We start from the raw sequence: 23,478 nt of genomic DNA, 5'->3' as shown, positions 1-23,478 counted from the left end.
CAGTAGAATGACATCGAGTTCCTTTATACCTACTGCAGCTTCCCAGCCTTCAGTTTTTAAAACTAACAGTAGAAACCAATCAAGAGGACATGGGACCTGTCTGTACTATACTTGCACCTTCCTATGAGTCTATGATTATTTCAAAGTAATTTGAAAGTAACTATCAAAGTAAAAATGTGGTTTTTTGAAAAAGCTTTTTCATGAAAGTTATTATTTTTTTCAGCAAAAGTATGAGTACCCCACAGTGCCAGATTCTCTGCCTGGTACAGAGAAAGACAACTCATGTCTTCAAAGAGCTTCCCATTTAGTGCTAGAAAGACAAGTCAGACAATACAACACAGGAAAGCAACATAATTCTACACTCTGAAGAATGAATTCTGCTCAGCAAAATGAATACCTGCATCAAGCTGCTGCTCCCCGTTCATTTCCACAGCACATGGGCTATCTCCTTCCTGCACAAACGACAGGCTTTATGGTTCTGCCACAATCTGAAGATTACTTGAACGTCTCAAGCATCTGTCAATAGCATCCAAAGGTCCAAATGAAAGTGCTGAAAAATCAAAAAGAACATGTATTCAGCCTAAAGCCGAAGTATGCTTACTCATTCATAAGACATGGCACTCCGTGGGCTGAGAGGCACTGTGTGTGTGTGTGTGTGCGCGCGCACACATGTGTCTAAAAGTCACAGATTAATATGTATATGAATCACAGCCTTTTAGACTTAAGATTGTAATACTTAGCACAATGTCCTATCCAAACAAAATTCTAAATCCTAATGAACTCCTAGGAGGATAAAGTTAGCTTTCAATATTCTGTCTTACCCCATCGATAAGATTCAGGATACAGTGTATTGCTTTATCTAGTTTTCCATTCCATTTATTGAGAACATTATGCAGAACCAAAAAGTATTGACTACATTAGCCTACAATTAAACCCATAAAGAGGACCCCTCAAAAATAAGCTCTGAACCCTTTTTTTTTTAAAACAGCTTTATTGGGATGTAATTCATGTACCAATATTTCCCACTTTAAGTGTGCAATTCAATAATTTTTAGTACGTTTACTAAACATTGTGTTATCATCACTATAATCCAATCTGAGAATACTTCCATCAGCCTGAAAAGACACTTCATTACTGCCTGTAACTCGTCCCCATTTTGTCCCTAGCCTCAAGCAGCCACTATTTCACTTTCTGTCTCTGGACATTTTACCTCTTCCAGACATTTCACATAAATGGAACCATATGTAATCTTTCACATCTCGCTTCTTTTACTTGGCGTGCTTTTGAGGTTCATCCATGTCGCAGTATGGGTGAGTTATTCCTTCTCCCTTTACACACACGTAAAACAATCTAAGATAGCGCCTTCACATGTGCCTAATAGATTAGCAAGGTGCATACAAGGGGGGCAGGAGCACATCCAGGAAGGCCGGTGTGACCGACCACAGGCGACAATGCAGAGCGCTTCCGAGGCAGGCCGGGAACACGAGGCCGCGGGGGGTCCCTACAGCACCAGGCAACTCCATTTCTATCAAAAAGGCTCTGAGGGTGTGTGAGAGCTCCCGGCAATTGAGTCTCCTACGAAAACCTTTAAACACTACAAAAAAGTTAGTAGAAATTTTAAAATACCCTTTGAAAAAATTTAAGTTAGTTAAATACACAGGCTTGGAGGTAAGAGAAATTACCCAGGTTCTAAATCCTGCCTACTGTTAACTACCTATGCAATCTTAACCATGTTATGTCAATTTTTCAATGTGTAACATGAATATACAACTTGTCAGATTTTTAAATTTCATTTCATTATGACCATAGAGAAAGTCTCAATAAGTGTTAAAATTGTGGATATCCCATCTGAGATAACTGCCAGTTGTTCCAATCAGTACAACAGAAGCAGTGAAACTCACACTTGCACAGACAGAACAATTGAACAGAAACTTGTTAGTGAGATTTAAAGTCTCTAAACATACACTCTTCTCTCCATTTACTTTTCTACCCCAAACCCAAAACATTCAAACTGTACCATCCCACCTACTCACTTATTCATTCCCTCTGTTTATCAAACACCAGTCCATTACCATCCACCATTCTAGGGGTAAGGGTAAATCAATCAAGAAACATAGTTCTTGCTTTCATGAGGTTTATTTTTGACTGGAGGGAGACAAATTAAGCCAACAATTTAAAATAACTATTTAAAGTGCTACAAAAGGAAAAAGTAGCTACAGTACAACACAATGGCAGACGTAACCTAAACTGAGCTCCCTGGCAGCATCCCCCAAAAAGGGGGATTTAAGCTGAGGCTAAAGGAGAAATGGAAGTTCGGTGGGAAGGAGAGGAGCCCTGCAGGCACAGGCGGCTGCACACAGGGGCTCTCCGGCGGCCAGGACCAGGAGGAGGCCCCTGCGGCCGGAGCAGGGGGGCCCGCGGCCAGACTGGATGGGAAGAGAGGGCCTGCCGGCAGCTCGCGCGTACCGAGGCTGCACTCCAGGCCGGGCAGTGCCCTGAGCGCCTGGACATACCTATGGCAGTTCCATAGGGCCAGCGGCAGCCGTGGGAAGTGGGCACAGAGCAGGGACCTGGCCCGCCCAGGGTCCCCCAGCTAATAAGTAGAAGAACCAGGTTGCCAAACAACCAACGTGTCTATATTCCACATCCTCAAGCATTGAATTATACTGCCTCTCAATGGGAAGCAACCAAAGGTTTCTTTAAGCAGGGATAAGAAATGAACAAATTTGTGTTTTAAAAAAGTTTTCTCTGGTCCCCATATAGAAAACCCATAAAAGGGTGACAGCAAGGACAAGATAAAAGGAGAAACTTCTACACGGCCAAAGACCATAAATAAACTCAAAGATATAGAACTTATAAGTTGCAATCACAAGAAAAAAAATTTTTTTGTAACTATGTATGGTGACAGAAGTTAACTAGACTTATTGTGTAAATATGCAAATATTGAATCATTATGTTGTACATCTGAAACTAATATGTTATGCCTCTTGTACTTGGATGAAAATAAATAAGACTAATGAGATGGGTGGGAACATTAGCAACATATAAGATAATGGGGTTAATTTCCATATACAAGTTCTGTAATTCAACCAGGAAGAGAAAAAGACAAAATATAATTAGTCCACATTAAAAAATCAGAGTTAATACTTATAAAAATGTGCTCAATCTCCTTAGCAGTAAGGAAAATAGGAATTTTTAATTACAGGTAACCCTTGGACAACATGGGTTTGAACGGCATGGGTCCACTTGCACATGGATTTTTTTCAGTACGTATGCGCTATCTGTAACTGGAGGTAGGGCAGCAGACTCCACAAGTGATGTGGTTAATAGAAAATGGAAAAGGAAAAGCTTGTACATAGGTAGCCATAGGGGGATCGACCCACAACTTTGGTATTATTAGAATTACACCCTAAGTGAGCTGGCTGGCTACCTGGGCCAGAGAGAAAGCCGCGGTCTGACGGAGCAGAGGAGCCAGGCCTGGACAGGGAAGGGCACCCTTGCAGCCGGGGCCTGATCAGTCTGCGCACAAGCTAATCCACCCTCTGCTGGCTCTTTTCCGGGCAGGACCCTACAACCATCCCATTTCTTTTCTACTATTCTACTTCCTGCTGTATCTGGAGTTAATTAACCCAGCTTATATATAATAGGCGATTAGTAAAAGTTTTTGGGGACTCAAAAAGTTATATGCAGACTTTCAACTGCATGGAGATCAGTGCTCCTAATCCTCACCTTGTTCAAGGGTCAAGTGTACATACTATTTCTTTTCACCTTTCATATTTTTAAACTAAAAATATCTGGTGTTGGCAGGGAAGGTGGATGAATGGAAGGACTAGGGAGTGTAGATTGGTACCACCTCTTTGAAGAAGAACATATCAGTAAATAACTTACCTCATAAAGATGTAAAAGACACAAGCTCTGTGAGCAGTAATTCTAAGAATCTTTGATACAAAGCGTGTGGAAACATATGTGTGGAAGGCTTCATGACCAATGAATGATGTGTGCCGCAGTATCTATGACAGTGAGAAACCAGGGACAACCTACACATCTACCTAACGGGAATGAGATGGCCACATACATTGTGATACACCTACACCAGGAAATGTGCCACAATCATTAGACGAATTTAGGTAGATCCATAAAAGCACACGGGAATGCTGTCTACACTGTTGAGTGGAAAAAAAGAGAAAGACCACATTATTTATATTAACTTTTTAAAATCTCATATCCATTGTGCATTTGGCTAAGTGACTTTTAACAAATAACCAAAGGCATCATTTGTAAAAGGGGGCCATCAATCCCATACCCACCTCACAGGAGGTATGAGGGAAAGTGAGCGAATCCATGAGGAGCACCTGGCACAAAGCTGGCTACGCAGCACACGGTAAATGCTGAGTGAACGCCATCATGCAATGCCAAGCCAAGTCCCTCTGGCACTAAGCACAGCATCTCTCTCTCTCTACATACAGTCCTGATCTTTCATCATGGGTCTGCTATAAACAAAGCAGTACGAGTAAGTATCTGTTGGCTCACTAGGCTTTGAAGATGTTACCCACTGCTGATGTTCATAAACTCTCGGAATACGCTGGCATATTTTGTGCAGAGAGCCACACAGTCCAAAATGATGATGATGATGGTGGAGGAGGAGGAGGCTCAGCTGGGGCGGGGGGTAGGGAGGAGAAATGCAACGCACTAAGGCTGTGATAGTTTTGCGACCTTACAGTATCAGTTAGATTTTAACCAATGAGCCATCAGTTCATCATCCTAATAGGACCATGAGAAATGGATGAAGCCTTTGGCTCTGAAATATACACTAGTTCTCTCTCTTTATTGCTCTCTTTTTATGCAGTGAGGAAAAAAACAGCAAAATATCCAGGAGCTTAGACTATGGAAATTTAACTCACTTTTTATTTCCTCTTACTTCATTTATTTCCTATTCAAATTAAATTGTTTTGCTGACTTTGTTTATTTTATCATTCATTTTGGTACTGTAATTCCTCATGTGGTGATCAGAACACATTAAGAGTTATTTATTTAAACAAGTTCTCATGAACTAAGTGATCTGGACCTTGCTCATCTTATTTAGAGTGTTTCAGTAAACTAAACGGGTGTCTAGGTATTTACAGGAGTTCTTAATAAGACATACTGATGCCAGTATGAGCCATACTAAAATTTGAAACACTTCTAAGAAATACAAAAATTTTAAAAATGAAGTTACATATACAAAACAAGATTTGATGTCAAACACAAAGAAAACAAGAATGAAACCTAGCCAGAATAAAACCAAACTGAATTCACTACTTCACTTTCAGTGTTACATGAATGTAAAAAAACCATCACAGAACAATTACTTTTTAACAGATCTTCTAAAGATCTGAACAACAAACAGCTATATGATGCTTTCCCTCCCCATCTCGTTTTAGCTTACACATGCAGTCCACACTCTAGGCTGATACTATCTGCCTTCATGTAATGCACTTTGTTTTCAAGATTAAACACAGGAGTATGAGTATTTATTACATGGAAAAGTTACAATAATGCAAGAGAGATGTCTATGGGATAAACCATCAGCCAAATAATTTAATATGTCCAACGTAACTCTGAAAGCACTTAGGAACAACAGGAACTCAGTGTGGCTCTACGGATATGTATCCAGTATGTATGGTGGTTGCAAGAAAACACTTTAATTCAATAAATATTTGCCAGGCAGTTAAAAGGAAAACCCCCACTGAGGTGTCTGAATTTGTACTCCTATCCCTCAAAAATGGAAGTCCAGTAATAATTTCAACTATGCTGTTAAATATGGTATATTCAGACAATTCTGCAAAACAGATGCTCTACTTTGGCAGATTTGCAAAGTTAACCCTGCCCATGACTGTAAGTGCTAGTGATCAAGTCATTGCATATTTTTTATTCCCCAAAGGTGCATATTTCTGTTGGCCTTTCCTTATGCATAACAGTCATGACTCCAGGACCTTGTACACTTCCTGTGTGATGGGCCATCTACATGAGATGTTGTGCTTCCATCTCAAAAGTCAATGTACCTTAATTATTAGGGGTAGAAATCTATTGTTTCATTAAGCTGCTTGTTACTGTTATTTTTTTTTTTTTTAATAATTATTTTTTATTGAAGGGTAGTTGACGCACAGTATTACATTACATTAGTTTCAAGTGTACAACACAGTGGTAGAACATTTATATACATAATTCTAGGTTCCAGCTATCACCCTACCAAGCTGTTACAATATCTTGACTATATTCCTTATGCTATACATTACATCCTGGTTACTTACTTATTTTACCATTGGAAGTCTGTCCTTTTTTTTTTTTTTTTTTTTTGTGAGGGCATCTCTCATATTTATTGATCAAATGGTTGTTAACGACAATAAAATTCTGTAATAGGGGAGTCAATGCTCAATGCACAATCATTAATCCACCCCAAGCCTAATTTTCGTCAGTCTCCAATCTTCTGAGGCATAACAAACAAGTTCTTACATGTAGAACAAATTCTTACATAATGAATAAGTTACATAGTGAACAGTACAAGGGCAGTCATCACAGAAACTTTCGGTTTTGCTCATGCATTATGAACTCTAAACAGTCAGTTCAAATATGAATACTCATTTGGTTTTTATACTTGATTTATATGTGGATACCACATTTCTCTCTTTATTATTATTATTTTTAATAAAATGCTGAAGTGGTAGGTAGATGCAAGATAAAGGTAGAAAACATAGTTTAGTGTTGTAAGAGAGCAAATGTAGATGATCAGGTGTGTGCCTGTAGACTATGTGTTAATCCAAGCTAGACAAGGGCAATAAAACATCCACGTATGCAGAAGATTTCTCTCAGAACAGGGGGGGTGAGGTTCTAAGCCTCACCTCTGTTGATCCCCAATTTCTCACCTGACGGCCCCCCTGCGACTGTGCCTGTCTTAGGTTGTTCCTCCCTTGAGGAATCTTACCCGTCTCTGGCTAGCCAGTCATCTTCCGGGGCCATACAGGGAGATGTAAAGTTGGTAAGTGAGAGGGAAGCCTTATTGTTTGAAAAGGTTAGCTTTTTACTTCTTTGCATATTTATGCCCTGTGGCTTCTATGCCCAGCATTTGTCTTGAGGTATCTTTACCACTTGGAAGATTTATGATACTCGGTAAATTTGATATGAGGCACGAATTCTATTTAAGGGTTGTAATTAGGAAGGAAGAAGAAAAGCTATAGAAGTAGCAGGCGGCAGAAAACATGGGAAGATTGATTATTTCTTTGACATATCTTCTTGTAGAGTAACTTCAGCATGTATAGGTTTTAAACTACTACTTAAATTGCGCACACACATTAACATAATAGGAGTATAGTTACATAACCAAAGCATATCTGTAATTACCAGCCATCTCCAGTGAAACCAAGAAAACCAGTTAGGCACCTTAGGCATTTGTGAAAACTTATCTCTGATATGGTGGATATTGTCCAACTGAACTTGAACAGTCTGAGAGAAATCAGACAAATTAAAACAACCCATTCCTGGGGACTGTTCACATCCCATATGTTCTTTTAACAGTAAATAGTCTGTAGTTGTAAGACTTTGGAGCGCTACAATTTGCACTTCTCCTAATTCTTGGTTGAGTTCCAACAGTATAGATCCAGTCAAATTTGTTGTTTTACTGTATGCACAGGCCAGCTTAGATATCTCCTTCCTCATTCCCATGGCAAGTCCAGGAACCGGTGGGATGAGTGCATCTACAGCTGTAGCAGTGCGTGGATCTTTGTTGGGGTTTTTTGATGATCATCTTCTGGCATGAGTCTTCCAGAGAATGCTGATGTTGGAAGTTCTTTTACATATCGTATCTTAGTTCATTTTCGGGGTAGCCAAATTAGGCTTTGATCCTCTGTATAAACACAAACAGACCCTTTGCCTACACTTTTATATGCCCTTTATACCCTTGTGTAGAACTCGTTGGAGGTTACCACACAGTAACTGCCCTTTTTTTTTTTGCTTTGTTTTTGGTATCACTAATCTACACTTACATGACGAATATTATGTTTACTAGGCTCTCCCCTATACCAGCTCTCCCCTATAAACCCCTTTACAGTCACTGTCCATCAGCATAGCAAAATGTTGTAGAATCAATACTTGCCTTCTCTGTGTTGTACAGCCCTCCCTTTTCTTCTACCCCCCCATGCATGTTAATCTTAATACCCCCCTACTTCTCCCCCCCTTATCCCTCCCTACCCACCCATCCTCCCCAGTCCCTTTCCCTTTGGTACCTGTTAGTCCATTCTTGAGTTCTGTGATTCTGCTGCTGTTTTGTTCCTTCAGTTTTTCCTTTGTTCTTATATTCCACAGATAAGTGAAATCATTTGGTATTTCTCTTTCTCCGCTTGGCTTGTTTCACTGAGCATAATACCCTCCAGCTCCATCCATGTTGCTGCAAATGATTGGATTTGCCCTTTTCTTATGGCTGAGTAGTATTCCATTGTGTATATGTACCACATCTTCTTTATCCAGTCATCTATTGATGGACATTTAGGTTGCTTCCAATTCTTGGCTATTGTAAATAGTGCTGCAATAAACATAGGGGTGCATCTGTCTTTCTCAAACTTGATTGCTGCGTTCTTAGGGTAAATTCCTAGGAGTGGAATTCCTGGGTCAAATGGTAAGTCTGTTTTGAGCATTTTGATGTACCTCCATACTGCTTTCCACAATGGTTGAACTAACTTACATTCCCACCAGCAGTGTAGGAGGGTTCCCCTTTCTCCACAGCCTCACCAACATTTGTTGTTGTTTGTCTTTTGGATGGCAGCCATCCTTACTGGTGTGAGGTGATACCTCATTGTAGTTTTAATTTGCATTTCTCTGATAATTAGCGATGTGGAGCATCTTTTCATGTGTCTGTTGGCCATCTGTATTTCTTTTTTGGAGAACTGTCTGTTCAGTTCCTCTGCTCATTTTTTAATTGGGTTATTTGTTTTTTGTTTGTTGAGGCGTGTGAGCTCCTTATATATTCTGGACGTCAAGCCTTTATCGGATGTGTCATTTTCAAATATATTCTCCCATACTGTAGGGATCCTTCTTGTTCTATTGATGGTGTCTTTTGCTGTACAGAAGCTTTTCAGCTTAATATAGTCCCACTTACTCATTTTTGCTGTTGTTTTCCTTGCCCGGGGAGATATGTTCAAGAAGAGGTCACTCATGTTTATGTCTAAGAGGTTTTTGCCTATGTTTTCTTCCAAGAGTTTAATGGTTTCATGGCTTACATTCAGGTCTTTGATCCATTTTGAGTTTACTTTTGTATATGGGGTTAGACAATGGTCCAGTTTCATTCTCCTACATGTAGCTGTCCAGTTTTGCCAGCACCACCTATTGAAGAGACTGTCATTTCGCCATTGTATGTCCATGGCTCCTTTACCAAATATTAATTGACCATATATGTCTGGGTTAATGTCTGGATTCTCTAGTCTGTTCCATTGGTCTGTGGCTCTGCTCTTGTGCCAGTACCAAATTGTCTTGATTACTATGGCTTTATAGTAGAGCTTGAAGTTGGGGAGTGAGATCCCCCCTACTTTATTCTTCTTTCTCAGGATTGCTTTGGCTATTCGGGGTCTTTGGTGTTTCCATATGAATTTTTGAATTATTTGTTCCAGTTCATTGAAGAATGTTGCTGGTAGTTTCATAGGGATTGCATCAAATCTGTATATTGCTTTGGGCAGGATGGCCATTTTAACGATATTAATTCTTCCTAGCCACGAGCATGGGATGAGTTTCCATCTGTTAGTGTCCCCTTTAATTTCTCTTAAGAGTGACTTGTAGTTTTCAGAGTATAAGTCTTTCACTTCTTTGGCTAGGTTTATTCCTAGGTATTTTATTTTTTTTGATGCAATTGTGAATGGAGTTGTTTTCCTGATTTCTCTTTCTGTTGGTTCATTGTTAGTATATAGGAAAGCCACAGATTTCTGTGTGTTGATTTTGTATCCTGCAACTTTGCTGTATTCCGATATCAGTTCTAGTAGTTTTGGGGTGGAGTCTTTAGGGTTTTTTATGTACAGTATCATGTCATCTGCAAATAGTGACAGTTTAACTTCTTCTTTACCAATCTGGATTCCTTGTATTTCTTTATTTTGTCTGATTGCCGTGGCTAGGACCTCCAGTACTATGTTAAATAACAGTGGAGAGAGTGGGCATCCCTGTCTAGTTCCCGATCTCAGAGGAAATGCTTTCAGCTTCTCGCTGTTCAATATAATGTTGGCTGTGGGTTTATCATAGATGGCCTTTATTATGTTGAGGTACTTGCCCTCTATTCCCATTTTGCTGAGAGTTTTTAACATGAATGGATGTTGAACTTTGTCAAATGCTTTTTCAGCATCTATGGAGATGATCATGTGGTTTTTGTCTTTCTTTTTGTTGATGTGGTGGATGATGTTGATGGACTTTCGAATGTTGTACCATCCTTGCATCCCTGGGATGAATCCCACTTGGTCATGGTGTATGATCCTTTTGATGTATTTTTGAATTCGATTTGCTAATATTTTGTTGAGTATTTTTGCATCTACGTTCATCAGGGATATTGGTCTGTAGTTTTCTTTTTTGGTGGGGTCTTTGCCTGGTTTTGGTATTAGGGTGATGTTAGCTTCATAGAATGAGTTTGGGAGTATCCCCTCCTCCTCTATTTTTTGGAAAACTTTAAGGAGAATGGGTATTATGTCTTCCCTGTATGTCTGATAAAATTCCGAGGTAAATCCATCTGGCCCGGGGGTTTTGTTCTTTGGTAGTTTTTTGATTACCGCTTCAATTTCGTTGCTGGTAATTGGTCTGTTTAGATTTTCTGTTTCTTCCTGGGTCAATCTTGGAAGGTTGTATTTTTCTAGGAAGTTGTCCATTTCTCCTAGGTTTCCCAGCTTGTTAGATATAGGTTTTCATAGTATTCTCCAATAATTCTTTGCATTTCCATGGGGTCCGTCGTGATTTTTCCTTTCTCGTTTCTGATACTGTTGATTTGTGTTGACTCTCTTTTCTTCTTAATAAGTCTGGCTAGAGGCTTATCGATTTTGTTTATTTTCTCGAAGAACCAGCTCTTGGTTTCATTGATTTTTGCTATTGTTTTATTCTTCTCAATTTTATTTATTTCTTCTCTGATCTTTATTATGTCCCTCCTTCTGCTGACCTTAGGCCTCATCTGTTCTTCTTTTTCCAATTTCGATAATTGTGACATTAGACCATTCATTTGGGATTGCTCTTCCTTTTTTAAATATGCTTGGATTGCTATATACTTTCCTCTTAAGACTGCTTTTACTGTGTCCCACAGAAGTTGGGGCTTAGTGTTGTTGTTGTCATTTGTTTCCATATATTGCTGGATCTCCATTTTGATTTGGTCATTGATCCATTGATTATTTAGGAGCGTGTTGTTAAGCCTCCATGTGTTTGTGAGCCTCTTTGCTTTCTTTGTACAGTTTATTTCTAGTTTTATGCCTTTGTGGTCTGAAAAGTTGGTTGGTAGGATTTCAATCTTTTGGAATTTATTGAGGCTCTTTTTGTGGCCTAGTATGTGGTCTATTCTGGAGAATGTTCCATGTGCACTTGAGAGGAATGTGTATCCTGCTGCTTTTGGATGTAGAGTTCTATAGATGTCTATTAGGTCCATCTGCTCTACTGTGTTGTTCAGTGCTTCTGTGTCCTTACTTATTTTCTGCCCAGTGGATCTATCCTTTGGGGTGAGTGGTGTGTTGAAGTCTCCTAGAATGAATGCATTGCAGTCTATATCCCCCTTTAGTTCTGTTAGTATTTGTTTCACATATGCTGGTGCTCCTGTGTTGGGTGCATATATATTTAGAATGGTTATATCCTCTTGTTTGACTGAGCCCTTTATCATTATGTAGTGTCCTTCTTTATCTCTTGTTACTTTGTTTTGAAGTCTATTTTGTCTGATATTAGTACTGCAACCCCTGCTTTCTTCTCACTGTTGTTTGCTTGAAATATGTTTTTCCATCCCTTGACTTTTAGTCTGTACATGTCTTTGGGTTTGAGGTGAGTTTCTTGTAAGCAGCCTATAGATGGGTCTTGCTTTTTTATCCATTCTGTTACTCTGTGTCTTTTGATTGGTGCATTCAACCCATTAACATTTAGGGTGACTATTGAAAGATATGTACTTATTGCCATTGCAGGCTTTAAATTCGTGGTTACCAAAGGTTCAAGGTTAGCCTCTTTAGTATCTTACTGCCTAACTTAGCTCGCTTATTGAGCTGTTATATACACTGTCTGGAGATTCTTTTCTTCTCTCCCTTCTTGTTCCTCCTCCTCGATTCTTCATATGTTGGGTGTTTTGTGCTGTGCTCTTTCTAGGAGTGCTCCCATCTAGAGCAGTCCCTGTAAGATGTTCTGTAGAGGTGGTTTGTGGAAAGCAAATTCCCTCAGCTTTTGTTTGTCTGGGAATTGTTTAATCCCACCGTCATATTTGAATGATAGTCGTGCTGGATACAGTATCCTTGGTTCAAGGCCCTTCTGTTTCATTGCATTAAATATATCATGCCATTCTCTTCTGGCCTGTAGGGTTTCTGTTGAGAAATCTGACGTTAGCCTGATGGGTTTCCCTTTATAGGTGACCTTTTTCTCTCTAGCTGCCTTTAACACTCTTTCCTTGTCCTTGATCTTTGCCATTTTAATTATTATGTGTCTTGGTGTTGCCCTTCTTGGATCCTTTCTGTTGGGGGTTCTGTGTATTTCCGTGGTCTGTTTGATTACTTCCTCCCCCAGTGTGGGGAAGTTTTCAGCAATTATTTCTTCTAAGATACTTTCCATCTCTTTTCCTCTCTCTTCTTCTTCTGGGACCCCTATAATACGGATATTGTTCCTTTTGGATTGGTCACACAGTTCTCTTAATATTGTTTCATTCCTGGAGATCCTTTTGTCTCTCTCTCTGTCAGCTTCTATGCGTTCCTGTTCTCTGATTTCAATTCCATCAATGGCCTCTTGCATTCTATCCATTCTGCTTATAAACCCTTCCAGAGTTTGTTTCATTTCTGCGATCTCCTTTCTGGCATCTGTGATCTCCTTCCGGACTTCATCCCATGTCTCTTGCGTATTTCTCTGCATCTCTGTCAGCATGTTTATGATTCTTATTTTGAATTCTTTTTCAGGAAGACTGGTTAGGTCTGTCTCCTTCTCTGGTGTTGTCTCTGTGATCTTTGTCTGCCTGTAGCTTTGCCTTTTCATGGTGATAGGAATAGTCTGCAGAACTGGGACGAGTGACGGCTGGAAGGACTTCCCTTCTTGTTGGTTTGTGGCCCTCCTCTCCTGGGAGAACAGCGGCCTCTAGTGGCTTGTGCTGCGCAGCTGCGCGCAGACAGGGCTTCTGCTTCCTGCCCGGCTGCTATGGAGTTAATCTCCGCTGTTGCTGTGGGCGTGGCCTGGCTCGGGCAGCTGCTCCAAAATGGTGGAGTCGCGTTGGAGCAGGAGCTGCTGGGAGGCTATTTATCTCCGTAAGGGGCCTCCCTGCTCCCTGCAGCCCAGGGGTTAGGGTGCCCAGAGATCCCCGGATTCCCTACCTCTGGATTAAGTGACCCGCCCTGCCCCTTTAAGACTTCCAACAAGCACCCGCCAAAACAAAACAACGCCCACCCAAAAAAAAAATTTTTTTAATTAAAAAAAAAAAAAAGTTTTTAATTAAAAAAAAAAAAAAAAAAGGTGGTCGTTCGTTTGTCTTTATTCTCCGGTGCCAGCCTCGGGCCTCTGCTCACCGGTCTTGCTGCCCTGTTTCCCTAGTATTGGGGTCCTTATCCCTTTAAGACTTCCAAAAAGCGCTCGCCAAAACAAAACAGCAAAAAAGCAAAAAAAAATGGTCGCGCGCTTTTCTTATGCCCTCTGTCGCCCAGCCTCCAGTGCCCGCTCACTGTTCTTGCTGCCCTGTTTTCCTAGTATCGAGCGCCCTGCACTCTGGCCCGGATGGCTGGGGCTGGGTGCTCGGCAGTCCTGGGCTCCGTCTCCCTCCCGCTCTGCCTGCTCTTCTCCCGCCGGGAGCTGGGGGGAGGGGCGCTCGGCTCCCGCGGGGCCGGGGCTTGTATCTTACCCCCTTCGCGAGGCGCTGGGTTCTCTCAGGTGCGGATGTGGTCTGGATATTGTCCTGTGTCCTCTGGTCTTTATTCTGGGAAGGGTTGTCTTTGTTATATTTTCATAGATATATGTTGTTTTGGGAGGAGATTTCCGCTGCTCTACTCACGCCGCCATCTTCCGCCCCTCTGTTACTGTTATTTTTAACCCACTGTTTCATGTCTAATTAGGGAAATAAAAAAATTAAGTCTGATAAAATCAATCTTAGCCACTAAGATTGACAAACCTTAGCCACTTGTATCATCTAAATTAAATCTGACCCTAACTTAACCTTTTCATGATTATATAAACCCAACACAGGGCATATCTATCTCAGTACTAATGAATGTACAAAACCAGTACAAGTTTTAAACAATACCCAGAATTCAAGAATACACTAAATTTTTTTTAAAGGTGCTAAAAATCACTAATCATCACAGAAATGCAAATCAAAACCACAATGAGATATCCCCTCACACCTGTTACAACAGATATGATCAGAAGGACAAGTGGTAACAAGTGTTGGCAAGGATGTGGAGAAAAGGGAACTTTTGGGCACCCACCATTGGTGGGAATGCAAGTGGGTGCAGCCACTATGGAAACCCTGGAGGTTCCTCAGGAAATTTAAAAAGAACTAAAACATGATCCAGCAAGTCCACTTCGAGTATTTATCCGAAGGAAACAAAGACATCTACACCCCCACATTCACTGCAGCATTGTTTACAACAGCCAAGACACAGAAGCAACCTAAGTGCCCACTGGTGGACAAGAAAATGTCACTCTCATAGTATACATAGAGAGGAATATTATTCAGCCATAAAAAAGATGGAACTCCTTTTATTTGCAACAACATGGATGGACCCTGAGAGCATTATGTTAAGTGAAGTAAGCCAGAGAAATCCAACTACTGCCTGATCTCACTTAATATGTGGAATCTAAAGGAGAGAAGGGAGGGAGGGAGGGAACCTGAGCTCATAGATCGGGAGAACAGACTGGTTGTTGCCAGAGGAAGGGGGCAAGAGGGGTAAAGGTGGCCAAAAGGTACAAACTTCCAGTTAGTCCGGGGGATGTCATGTACAGTGTGATGACTACAGTTAACAGTATTATATTATGTATTTGAAGGTTAAGAAAGTAAATCTTAACAGTTCTCATCACAAGAAAAAAATCTGCAACTATATGTGGTGATAGATGTTAATTAAACTCACTGTGGTCATCATTTTGTAATATATACATTTATCAAATCATTATGTTGTACACCTTGGACTAAACACAATGTTATATCAATTATATGTCAATTAAAAAAAAAGGCAAATTATGAGGCAATATTTTAAAAGGGTTATTTTGGGCTAACAGTGAGAAATTTTGAGGTAAAATATGGCACAAGCATACAATATAATACTATGTGGCCATTAAAAATTGTGTTAGTGAAGTGTTTTTCTTCTCAATTAAAATGCCAACAGAGTAATTTGTTCACCTTGGTGAGCTAATTTTATAATGCATCTAAAAGAGAAAATGTGCAACCAGCTGCATTTTTGTAAAAGATGATATATGATAAGGCTAGTTCCTTCTACCAAAATGTTAAAATGGTGTGGTATTAGTGCAAGACAAAAACAAATACATCAACCAAGTAGAATGAGGTTGAGAAACAGACCCATGTCTGAGAGCCACAGGCTGTGACAAATGGCATCCTATATCTGCTGTGGAACAATGGACAAGTGAGTGTTCAAGACTTGGCTGTCTATTCTGGGATGACAAAAATCAGATCCTTACTTCACGCTGCTACACAAATAAATTCCAGGTGAATTAGAAGAGCAAAACATCAAAAAGGAGACTCCAAACTAATTCAAAGAAAACATCAGAGAATATGGTTACAACTGGGATAGCATAAATTTCTTAAGCAAGAAACCCATAAAGTAGGTATGTTTAAAACTTCTGATTGGCAAAAAGACACCATAAACAACTTTTAAAGCCAACTACACTGGAAGAAAATATTTCCAGCATACATAATAGACAAAGGATTACTAGCCATAATCACAGAAATCACCTATAAATCAATAAAGAAAAAAAGAAGACCAAACCTAATAGGGAAAAGTCAGGTATGAACAGGAGTCTTATGGAAGAAATGCAAATGACCAATAAGTAAAATGTGTTCATCGTCAAGAGCTAAAATGAGTTATTTTTCACTCAGACTGGCAAAAACACAGGATTAATAACATCCAATATGGGTGAAAACATGAAGAAATGCATGCTATCATTACCAGCTGAAGAGCACAAATGGATACCACCCTTTCAGAGAGAAATTTTATTCCATTGAGTATTTTAACTTGCATTCTCCACAAACTAGAAATTCCATGTCCAATACCTGTCTCAGAAAAATACCCAAAAGAAGATAAGAAAAATAAGGAAATAAGCAGCATAACAATTTCAAAGAAAGACTAAGCTGTTCTTACTTAAAGGAAAAACAGAGAGCCACACCCCAGGTACACGAAGCACAAGAGCCCCACTGTGTGCCGGAACAACGTCTGTACTAGGGAGAGATTGGGAACTTCATCAGGAATAAGTTAGAGCATATCCACAAGACGAGAGTTAAAAAGTACAGGATAGTTCACTGGGTACAGAATTATGCTGGGGGTGATGGAAGAACTTTTGCGTTTATAGTCAGTTTATGTAATATTTGTGTGTTTGTGTATAAAACATACTCAAACACACACAAACAACTTATTTCTACAGGTGCACATATATATATGTGGAGATACCTTAAGAATGGTCTGGAAGAACACATCCAATCACTCACACCAGTGGCTACCTCTAAAGGAGAGGGATTCAGGGACAGAATAGAAGGGAATTTTTGCCTTATCTGCACTGGATAAACTTTTTATGATGAAAATGTATTCATATGTGTACTTCTATTATTTAAACTTTTATTTTAAGAAAAACAATGCATTTATTGACATGGAAAGTTATTCATTCATTCTTTCAACAAATATTTACCAGCAAACTACCATGTGCTGGGCCCTGTCAAAATACTAGAGATATACCAGCAAAGAAATCTGGTCAAAATCTCTGCCCTGGTGACACTCATGTTTTAGTGAGTAGGGGAAGTAGTACAGTACTTTTTCTAAATGTGGTAAGTGATAGAGCTGGGCAGGGGTGAAGGCTTGGGTTGGAAGCCAAACAGAGTGGCAAGGGGGAGGGCTCACTGCGAAGGTCACTTTTGGACACAGACTTGAAAGACACCAGGAAGGAAAGAACATGCCAGGCAGAGGGAAAAGCCATTACAAAGGCCTTACAGTGAGCACACGAGCTGTGTTTTCGAAGTAACAAGGAGGCCAGGGCAGAAGAGGCGACACCAGTACAAGAGATAAGGCAAGAAAGACATCAGCCTCACACTGCTTGCCACACCCCCAGTCCCCTTTGTGAGCATTCCACATTTACAGCCCTTAAGGAACTGTATTTAACAGGTGCCCCTACTCATCTGGAGGTGAAAAACCTAAAGGCAGTTCTGGTCAGAAGGTGAAATGGTGCGATAACTTTGGGGTTTCTTTTGAAACATTCTAAAATTAGGTTTCATCATGATGGTGTATAACTCTGAATACCAACCATTTAACTGTACACTTAAAATAGGTGAATTTTATGGCATGTGAAATACATCTTGATAAAGCTGTAAAAAAATAAAGGCACTTATATTAGGACACAACTGCTTTTAAAATAAAATTACTCCCATTTTCAAATATGGAGGCTAATGACAAAAAAAGACACAAAAAATCTGGGCTGCCATTAGGATATACAACAGGACAAGGAAAGCAATGATTTAGCTATCACTGTTTCTATTAGTTAGGGTAATGCTGTGCTTTAACAGATAAATTCCAAATTTCGGTTGCTTAATCCAACAGCTATTTATTTCTAACTAAAGTCCAAATAGGTGTTCCTGGTAGGTGGGCAACTCCCCTCCACGTGGTAGTCCCTGAAACCGAGTGCCTTCCACCCTACAGCTCCGCTATCTTCAACACAGGCTTCTCAAACTCGCAAGTACGGGCGGGTCCTTGGACCTGCCACCCCCGCTCTGCTGGTTAGAACGCAGTCACGCAGCCCATCCAACGCCAAGGGAGGCTTGGAATGATGATGCAGTACTTAGATGTGGGCGTTTAGAATCAGCACTATCATTTTCCAGACATTGTGTTAAGTAAGTTCGGTGAGCGATTTTTGTTTAAAGAAGGCTGAGTGAATCAGCTGCAGTGATACTACGAGCTGCTGTGGAACTGCTGTGTCAATTGGAGGTGAACATTTACAGGGCATATACTATTTGCCACATACTGTTTTAAGTAAACAAACAGAGGAAACAAAACCTTTCCTCACAGACCTCACCATCTAGGGTGGGGAGACAGACAATAACGCATACAGTATGTTGAATGAAAGTAAACGTTCGGGGAAAATGAAGCAAGGAAGGACAGGGAGTTACTACTTTCCAAGGGTGATCAAGGTCTTGGTGACGAGGTGCCATGAGCCCACACCTGAGGGAGTGAGGACGTGGCACCTGGGGAAGAACATTCCAGACAGGAGAACGCAAAGCGGGAAGCCCTGAGGTGAGGGATCGTGCAGCAGGTTCTAGCCATCGTTGCTGGTGCTAGGAGAGCCCAGCAAGGTGCCGGGGAGCTGGATCACACACGAACTGCAGTTTGCTGTGAAGACTCTGGTTTGGGGGAAGGCAGTGGAGGACTGGAGCAGAGGAGGGGCATCATTTGACCCATATCGTAAAGGAGCCTCTCCGCTGCTATGCTGAGGACAGACTGTAAGTGGGCGAGAGCAGGAGCAGAAGCACCGATGAAGAGATCCTGGGATGGCCCAGGCGATGGCCCAGGGGGCGAGCTCAGCACCGGAGCAGTGCGAACGCCGCAGGGCAGAAGGGACTGGACACGGGGGGTGGGAGGAAGAGCAGCAGCTGAGCTGACCCCGAGTTTCTGGCCTGAGCAATAGAAAGGATGAAACTGGCAGCTGGGGAAAAAGGGAAGTCTGAAGGAGGAGTGGTTTGAGGAAGAGAAATCAGGGGTTTCAAATACAAAATAGAGCAATATGATTACTTTCTTCATTACTAAAGAATGAAGTTTGCTCTTGGAGTTTTAGGAAGATTTTTTAGTCAAAAAAAGTATAATCATTACACTCCTTATATGTCTAATGCTACCAATTTATAAGCTATTTTCATATGCTATCTTCATCTGAGCATTAAAAAAAACCCTTTAACACAGGTAGAATGGGTTCAATCCCTATTTTTACATCTTAGGAACCTTCTTGTCAGCTTCGATCCCACTTTCACAATTCACTTTTCTTTTCTAGGTTTACTGATCATCCATGAAGGCATTTCCTCAAACCATTTCAGTAATTTATGCTGTTTTATTATTTAAAGCCCCGATTTTAACAACCACACTTTCCATTCAAAGTACTTCAATGTCAATTTTTCTAACTCTTCCTTAATACAAATCTTCCAAAGATTTCAAATGTAAATAATTTTTAAAAACCGATTCATACTAAAATGAGGTTGGCAATTTCATATCAACCAATTTAGAAATGCCCGGGTCCTGGCTCTCAGCACGACCACCTCACAGCCCTGTTTCCTCGGCAGTCACTCACGGGCGCTGGAGTGCTGAGCACCTGTTCTGTGCCAGCTGCCAGGATTAGTAAACTACAGCTTTGAAACCTACATTGTCATGTCAGATGCTTTAAAACTCATTTTTTTACTCTTACATTATCTTGTAAGCTGGTAAAATGGTAGATTTTCCAGAGTCCAAACAGCACATTTTTCATCGATTACAGGCTTTACTGATGGGAGCCAGTAACATGGGCACATGTTGAAACAGTCAGTGAATTTGTTCTGATTAAATAAGAAGGTATTTCATTCACCAACATAAGCACTACCAACAATGTACCAACTTCATTAATATTATAAAATGATTACAGGAATAGATCATGTTCAGATATGAAAAGCCTTGAAATAATTCTATAATTTCACACTTGCTGTTTCTTAGACTTCTCATGGCAAAAAAAAGATTAGAAACTTCATTCCAACTCCACAAATGTTTGTTAACCATTCACCTAAAAAGGGGAAAGATGTAGTGTCTGATCACCTGCTGTGTAGGTGCCTGGCACTTTTTTTTTCTGCCCAACAACATATGGTAAGAATATGAGTGTTAACTCTTGTTGAATTACACCTTATATGATCCTCACATTCTATTTGTTCCATACACGATGACCCCATTTTACGGAGGAGGAACTGAGGGTCAGATAAATTAAACAACGTATGCAACCAGACAGGTAACAGCAGGACCAGCGTCTGAACCCCAGTCTGACTCCAGGGCCCAGACTCCTCTCAGGTCCTTGGCTGTTCTCGGCGCTCAGGATGACTGTGGGAATAGCATGGGGAGTCTGCCTCCTATACCATAAAGTATGGCCACAGATGATGGACACTAGTTCTTTTGTTTATTCACTTATTTAACTTCAAGGTTCTGTATTGTTCTACTATGGTGAGCAACCAGGCCTCTGGATGGTATCTAGATAGGGATCAACATCTAGGAACTTCTGCTAGAATGTTACTCTGGTAGGTCCTTAAACTAGATTAAGACATAAATTAGATGGAAGAATAAAAGTCTAATTAAAACAAAAATTCAGAATTCCTGAATACTTGTACAAAGAAATATAATGTTCTTATTCTTTAAATGAAATGATCAAGCTAATCTCTAAGTGTTTCCAAGTAAGAGGATTTATGAGGCTTTTGCTTAGAGTATTAAGATTTAAGTTGGTTCTCGAATTGGTCAAAATTCCCACTTCACTCTTTTACACACTTAGAAGTTACTTTCATCACAGCACCGCACAAAATCGAGCCCAGTCCAGACTCAAATCTCTCCACTTCTGTAGTAAGTTCTCCCTCTATCTCTTCCCCTTGCCACCAAATCCCACATTTGTTCTGGGTGGCAAAGTCCCCCATCCCCCATGAAGGATCCGCTCAGCCCGTCAGTCTCATCCCTCCTTGTCAGCTATTTGTGTTCTGAGCTTTCCCTGTGGCTGTGTGACCCAGTGCTGGCTGAAAGAGAAGTAACAGAAAGTGCTGGAATACTCTGGGATTATCTTCTCATTCTTAACAGGAGAAGCAAGGCAGTTTCAGAATATCTTGAGTCTTTTTAATGTCACCCAATGTCACCTTGCAGTGATAGTTCCCACAGCTCGGGTCAACCAACACAGTGCATTACAACATGTACAGGTTGTGTATCTGCTTATTTTAGGGCCTTGTGGAGCTAGATAGGCAGGCATTACACAAGAATGCAAACTGATAAGGACCGTGCATTGTGCTTCATTCAACATACCTACTGCATGCCAGGTTCGGGCTGGGCATCAGGTTAGAGTAATGAGCAAGTCAGTTTGAACTCCCTGCTCCTAAAACATAGATGATAATCAATACCTGTTGGATTAATGAACTGCTAATTCAAATGATGAATTACTGAACTAAACTTTGGTAGAATAAACTATTTTTACATTGTAAAATAATAAATTGAACTGAAACTAATATTCAAATAATGTTATATATAATACCTCTAGATCAACCAGTTTTTGCTACATAGCTAATATATATTATTGCTACCAGAGAATAGATAATATAAAAAATATTGTCAGGCAATTACACATATTATAAGCAAACTGGAGAATTTCCAATTTCTCAACAAAAAATATACAGGTATAAACTGAAGGAGAAAGTGCCCCTACAGAATGAATTCTGCTGTACCTCTAAGGAATATAAGTTTAAAGAGAAGCAGACAGTGAAGATTTAAATCAAAATCAAAATCTGATTTCTGCCCACACTCCCCACCCCAAACCTAAAGTATTGTGAGAGGTACAAGGGAAAGTTGGAGCAGGAAACAAAAAATGAACATTTTTAATTACTTGTGGATTTTGATACCCTTATCCCCATCCTGCCTCCAAGCACCATGATCAAGAAGAACAGGTTACGTGACTTTCATCTGGACATCTGCTAAGGGTGCAGTAAAACTCGAGACCATGATCAAATGTACATCTTTAAGCAAAAAGGGAATCTGGCAATAGGACAGACTGATACTCAAAAGGGGTCACTGAGAGACCAGAGACACTAATACAGCCCAACGGTAAGTGCTCAGCTACAGACGGGACAAACAGCCCTAACATAAGGCCTCCAAGTATTCCCGAGGGTCTCAGCTAACGGCTAAGGAACTGACCACCAACCAAAAGACCCAGAAGTTCAAATCAGGCCGAGAAAGTTTCTCAATTGTCTTTACCTCCCAAACAGCAACCTATGTGCTCACTGCATCACAGGCAGCCCCCCAGGAAAGAGCAAGCACTGGACAGGGATGTGGGGAGGCCTGAGAACCCCTTGGTAAGTACACCGGGAATCAGAAAGCCGGGTCGATCAAAGGAGACACGGAGCGCACATACACACGTCAAGAGATAAGAAGGCATCAGACTGGACCACAAAGCCTCCTGACATCTGTACTTTTTTCTCCCTCTAATTCCTGTTGCCTTACATGTGATATTATATTAGCAAATTCTCTGGCACAAAAACTGTTGGAAGTAACACAAAGTAAATTACAGTTCATTAAAAGCAGACTATCCTCTTGAAGAGAATGAAGAACCAACTGAAGCTGGATAATGCGTGTAACTGCATTTGTTCCACCCAGAGGTCAGCTCATAAGTCTCCTGGAAAAGACCACTCAGCAAAACCAGCAGAGCACCCAGAAGGGCGCTCAGGCCTTTAACTCTGGGCCTGTGCCTTCACTGGTCCACCGTGTCTCAGAAGAGTGAACAGCAAAGCTCACACCCTGGGGACTGCAAATAGTGAGCTAAAGGACCGGACGACCCCAAAAATGAGAGTCACTAAATGCCCTGGGCCACCACTTGCTAGCACAGTTTTCTTACCTGTTAAAAAAGGAATACATACAGGCTCAAGAGTTGTTGTCAAGATTAAATGATAATTTACCAAAAAAGGAGCACCATACAGTGGGTACCTAAAAAATCCTATTCATGACAAAATTAGAAAGACGTATAATTTAAGCAAAGGCTACAAGGAGGAAGAAGTGAGCCCTCTTTCCCAGACCAATAGAACCTAGAATGAAGTCTATTTTGAAGTTTCCTGTTTTTATGTATTTGTGAGACTCTGGTATCCCACAGCTTATGTTCACAGGGTGTTGCATGTTCACTGCATATTTTCAGTGCCAAATATTTTGAGAAAATAAAGGGAAGAAATTGCCAGTCAAAAAAAAGAAAGAAAGAAAGATGTCTAAACTCTCATGTTCCCAGGTAACCATGTCTTCCCAGCTAAGAAAGTTCAGGGTCACAAATTTTAGAGGCTATTGACCCTACAATACAACTTTCAAAAGTACAGGAAGTGCAATA

The 23,478-nt window shown here is 40.6% G+C and overlaps 1 protein-coding gene across 6 annotated transcripts in view; it reads right to left on the bottom strand.

The window, feature by feature from the left end:
• Positions 1 to 23,478, bottom strand: part of SFMBT1 (Scm like with four mbt domains 1) — a 117,980-nt gene that overhangs the window by 49,420 nt on the left and 45,082 nt on the right. For 5 of the 6 annotated variants that reach the window (XM_036877671.2, XM_057486528.1, XM_036877669.2 and 2 more), the window contains one exon: positions 398 to 550. In XM_036877671.2, the coding sequence (XP_036733566.1) occupies positions 398 to 425 (28 nt within the window). In that variant the 5' untranslated portion in view covers positions 426 to 550. Of the gene's footprint in view, positions 1 to 397; positions 551 to 14,050; positions 14,070 to 23,478 lie in introns of those variants that run through there. The other variant, XM_057486530.1, reaches the window with a different exon arrangement.

Source organism: Manis pentadactyla, chromosome 1, assembly GCF_030020395.1.
Source record: "Manis pentadactyla isolate mManPen7 chromosome 1, mManPen7.hap1, whole genome shotgun sequence".
NCBI lineage: Eukaryota > Metazoa > Chordata > Mammalia > Pholidota > Manidae > Manis > Manis pentadactyla.
This window is presented reverse-complemented; position numbering and strand designations above follow the sequence as displayed.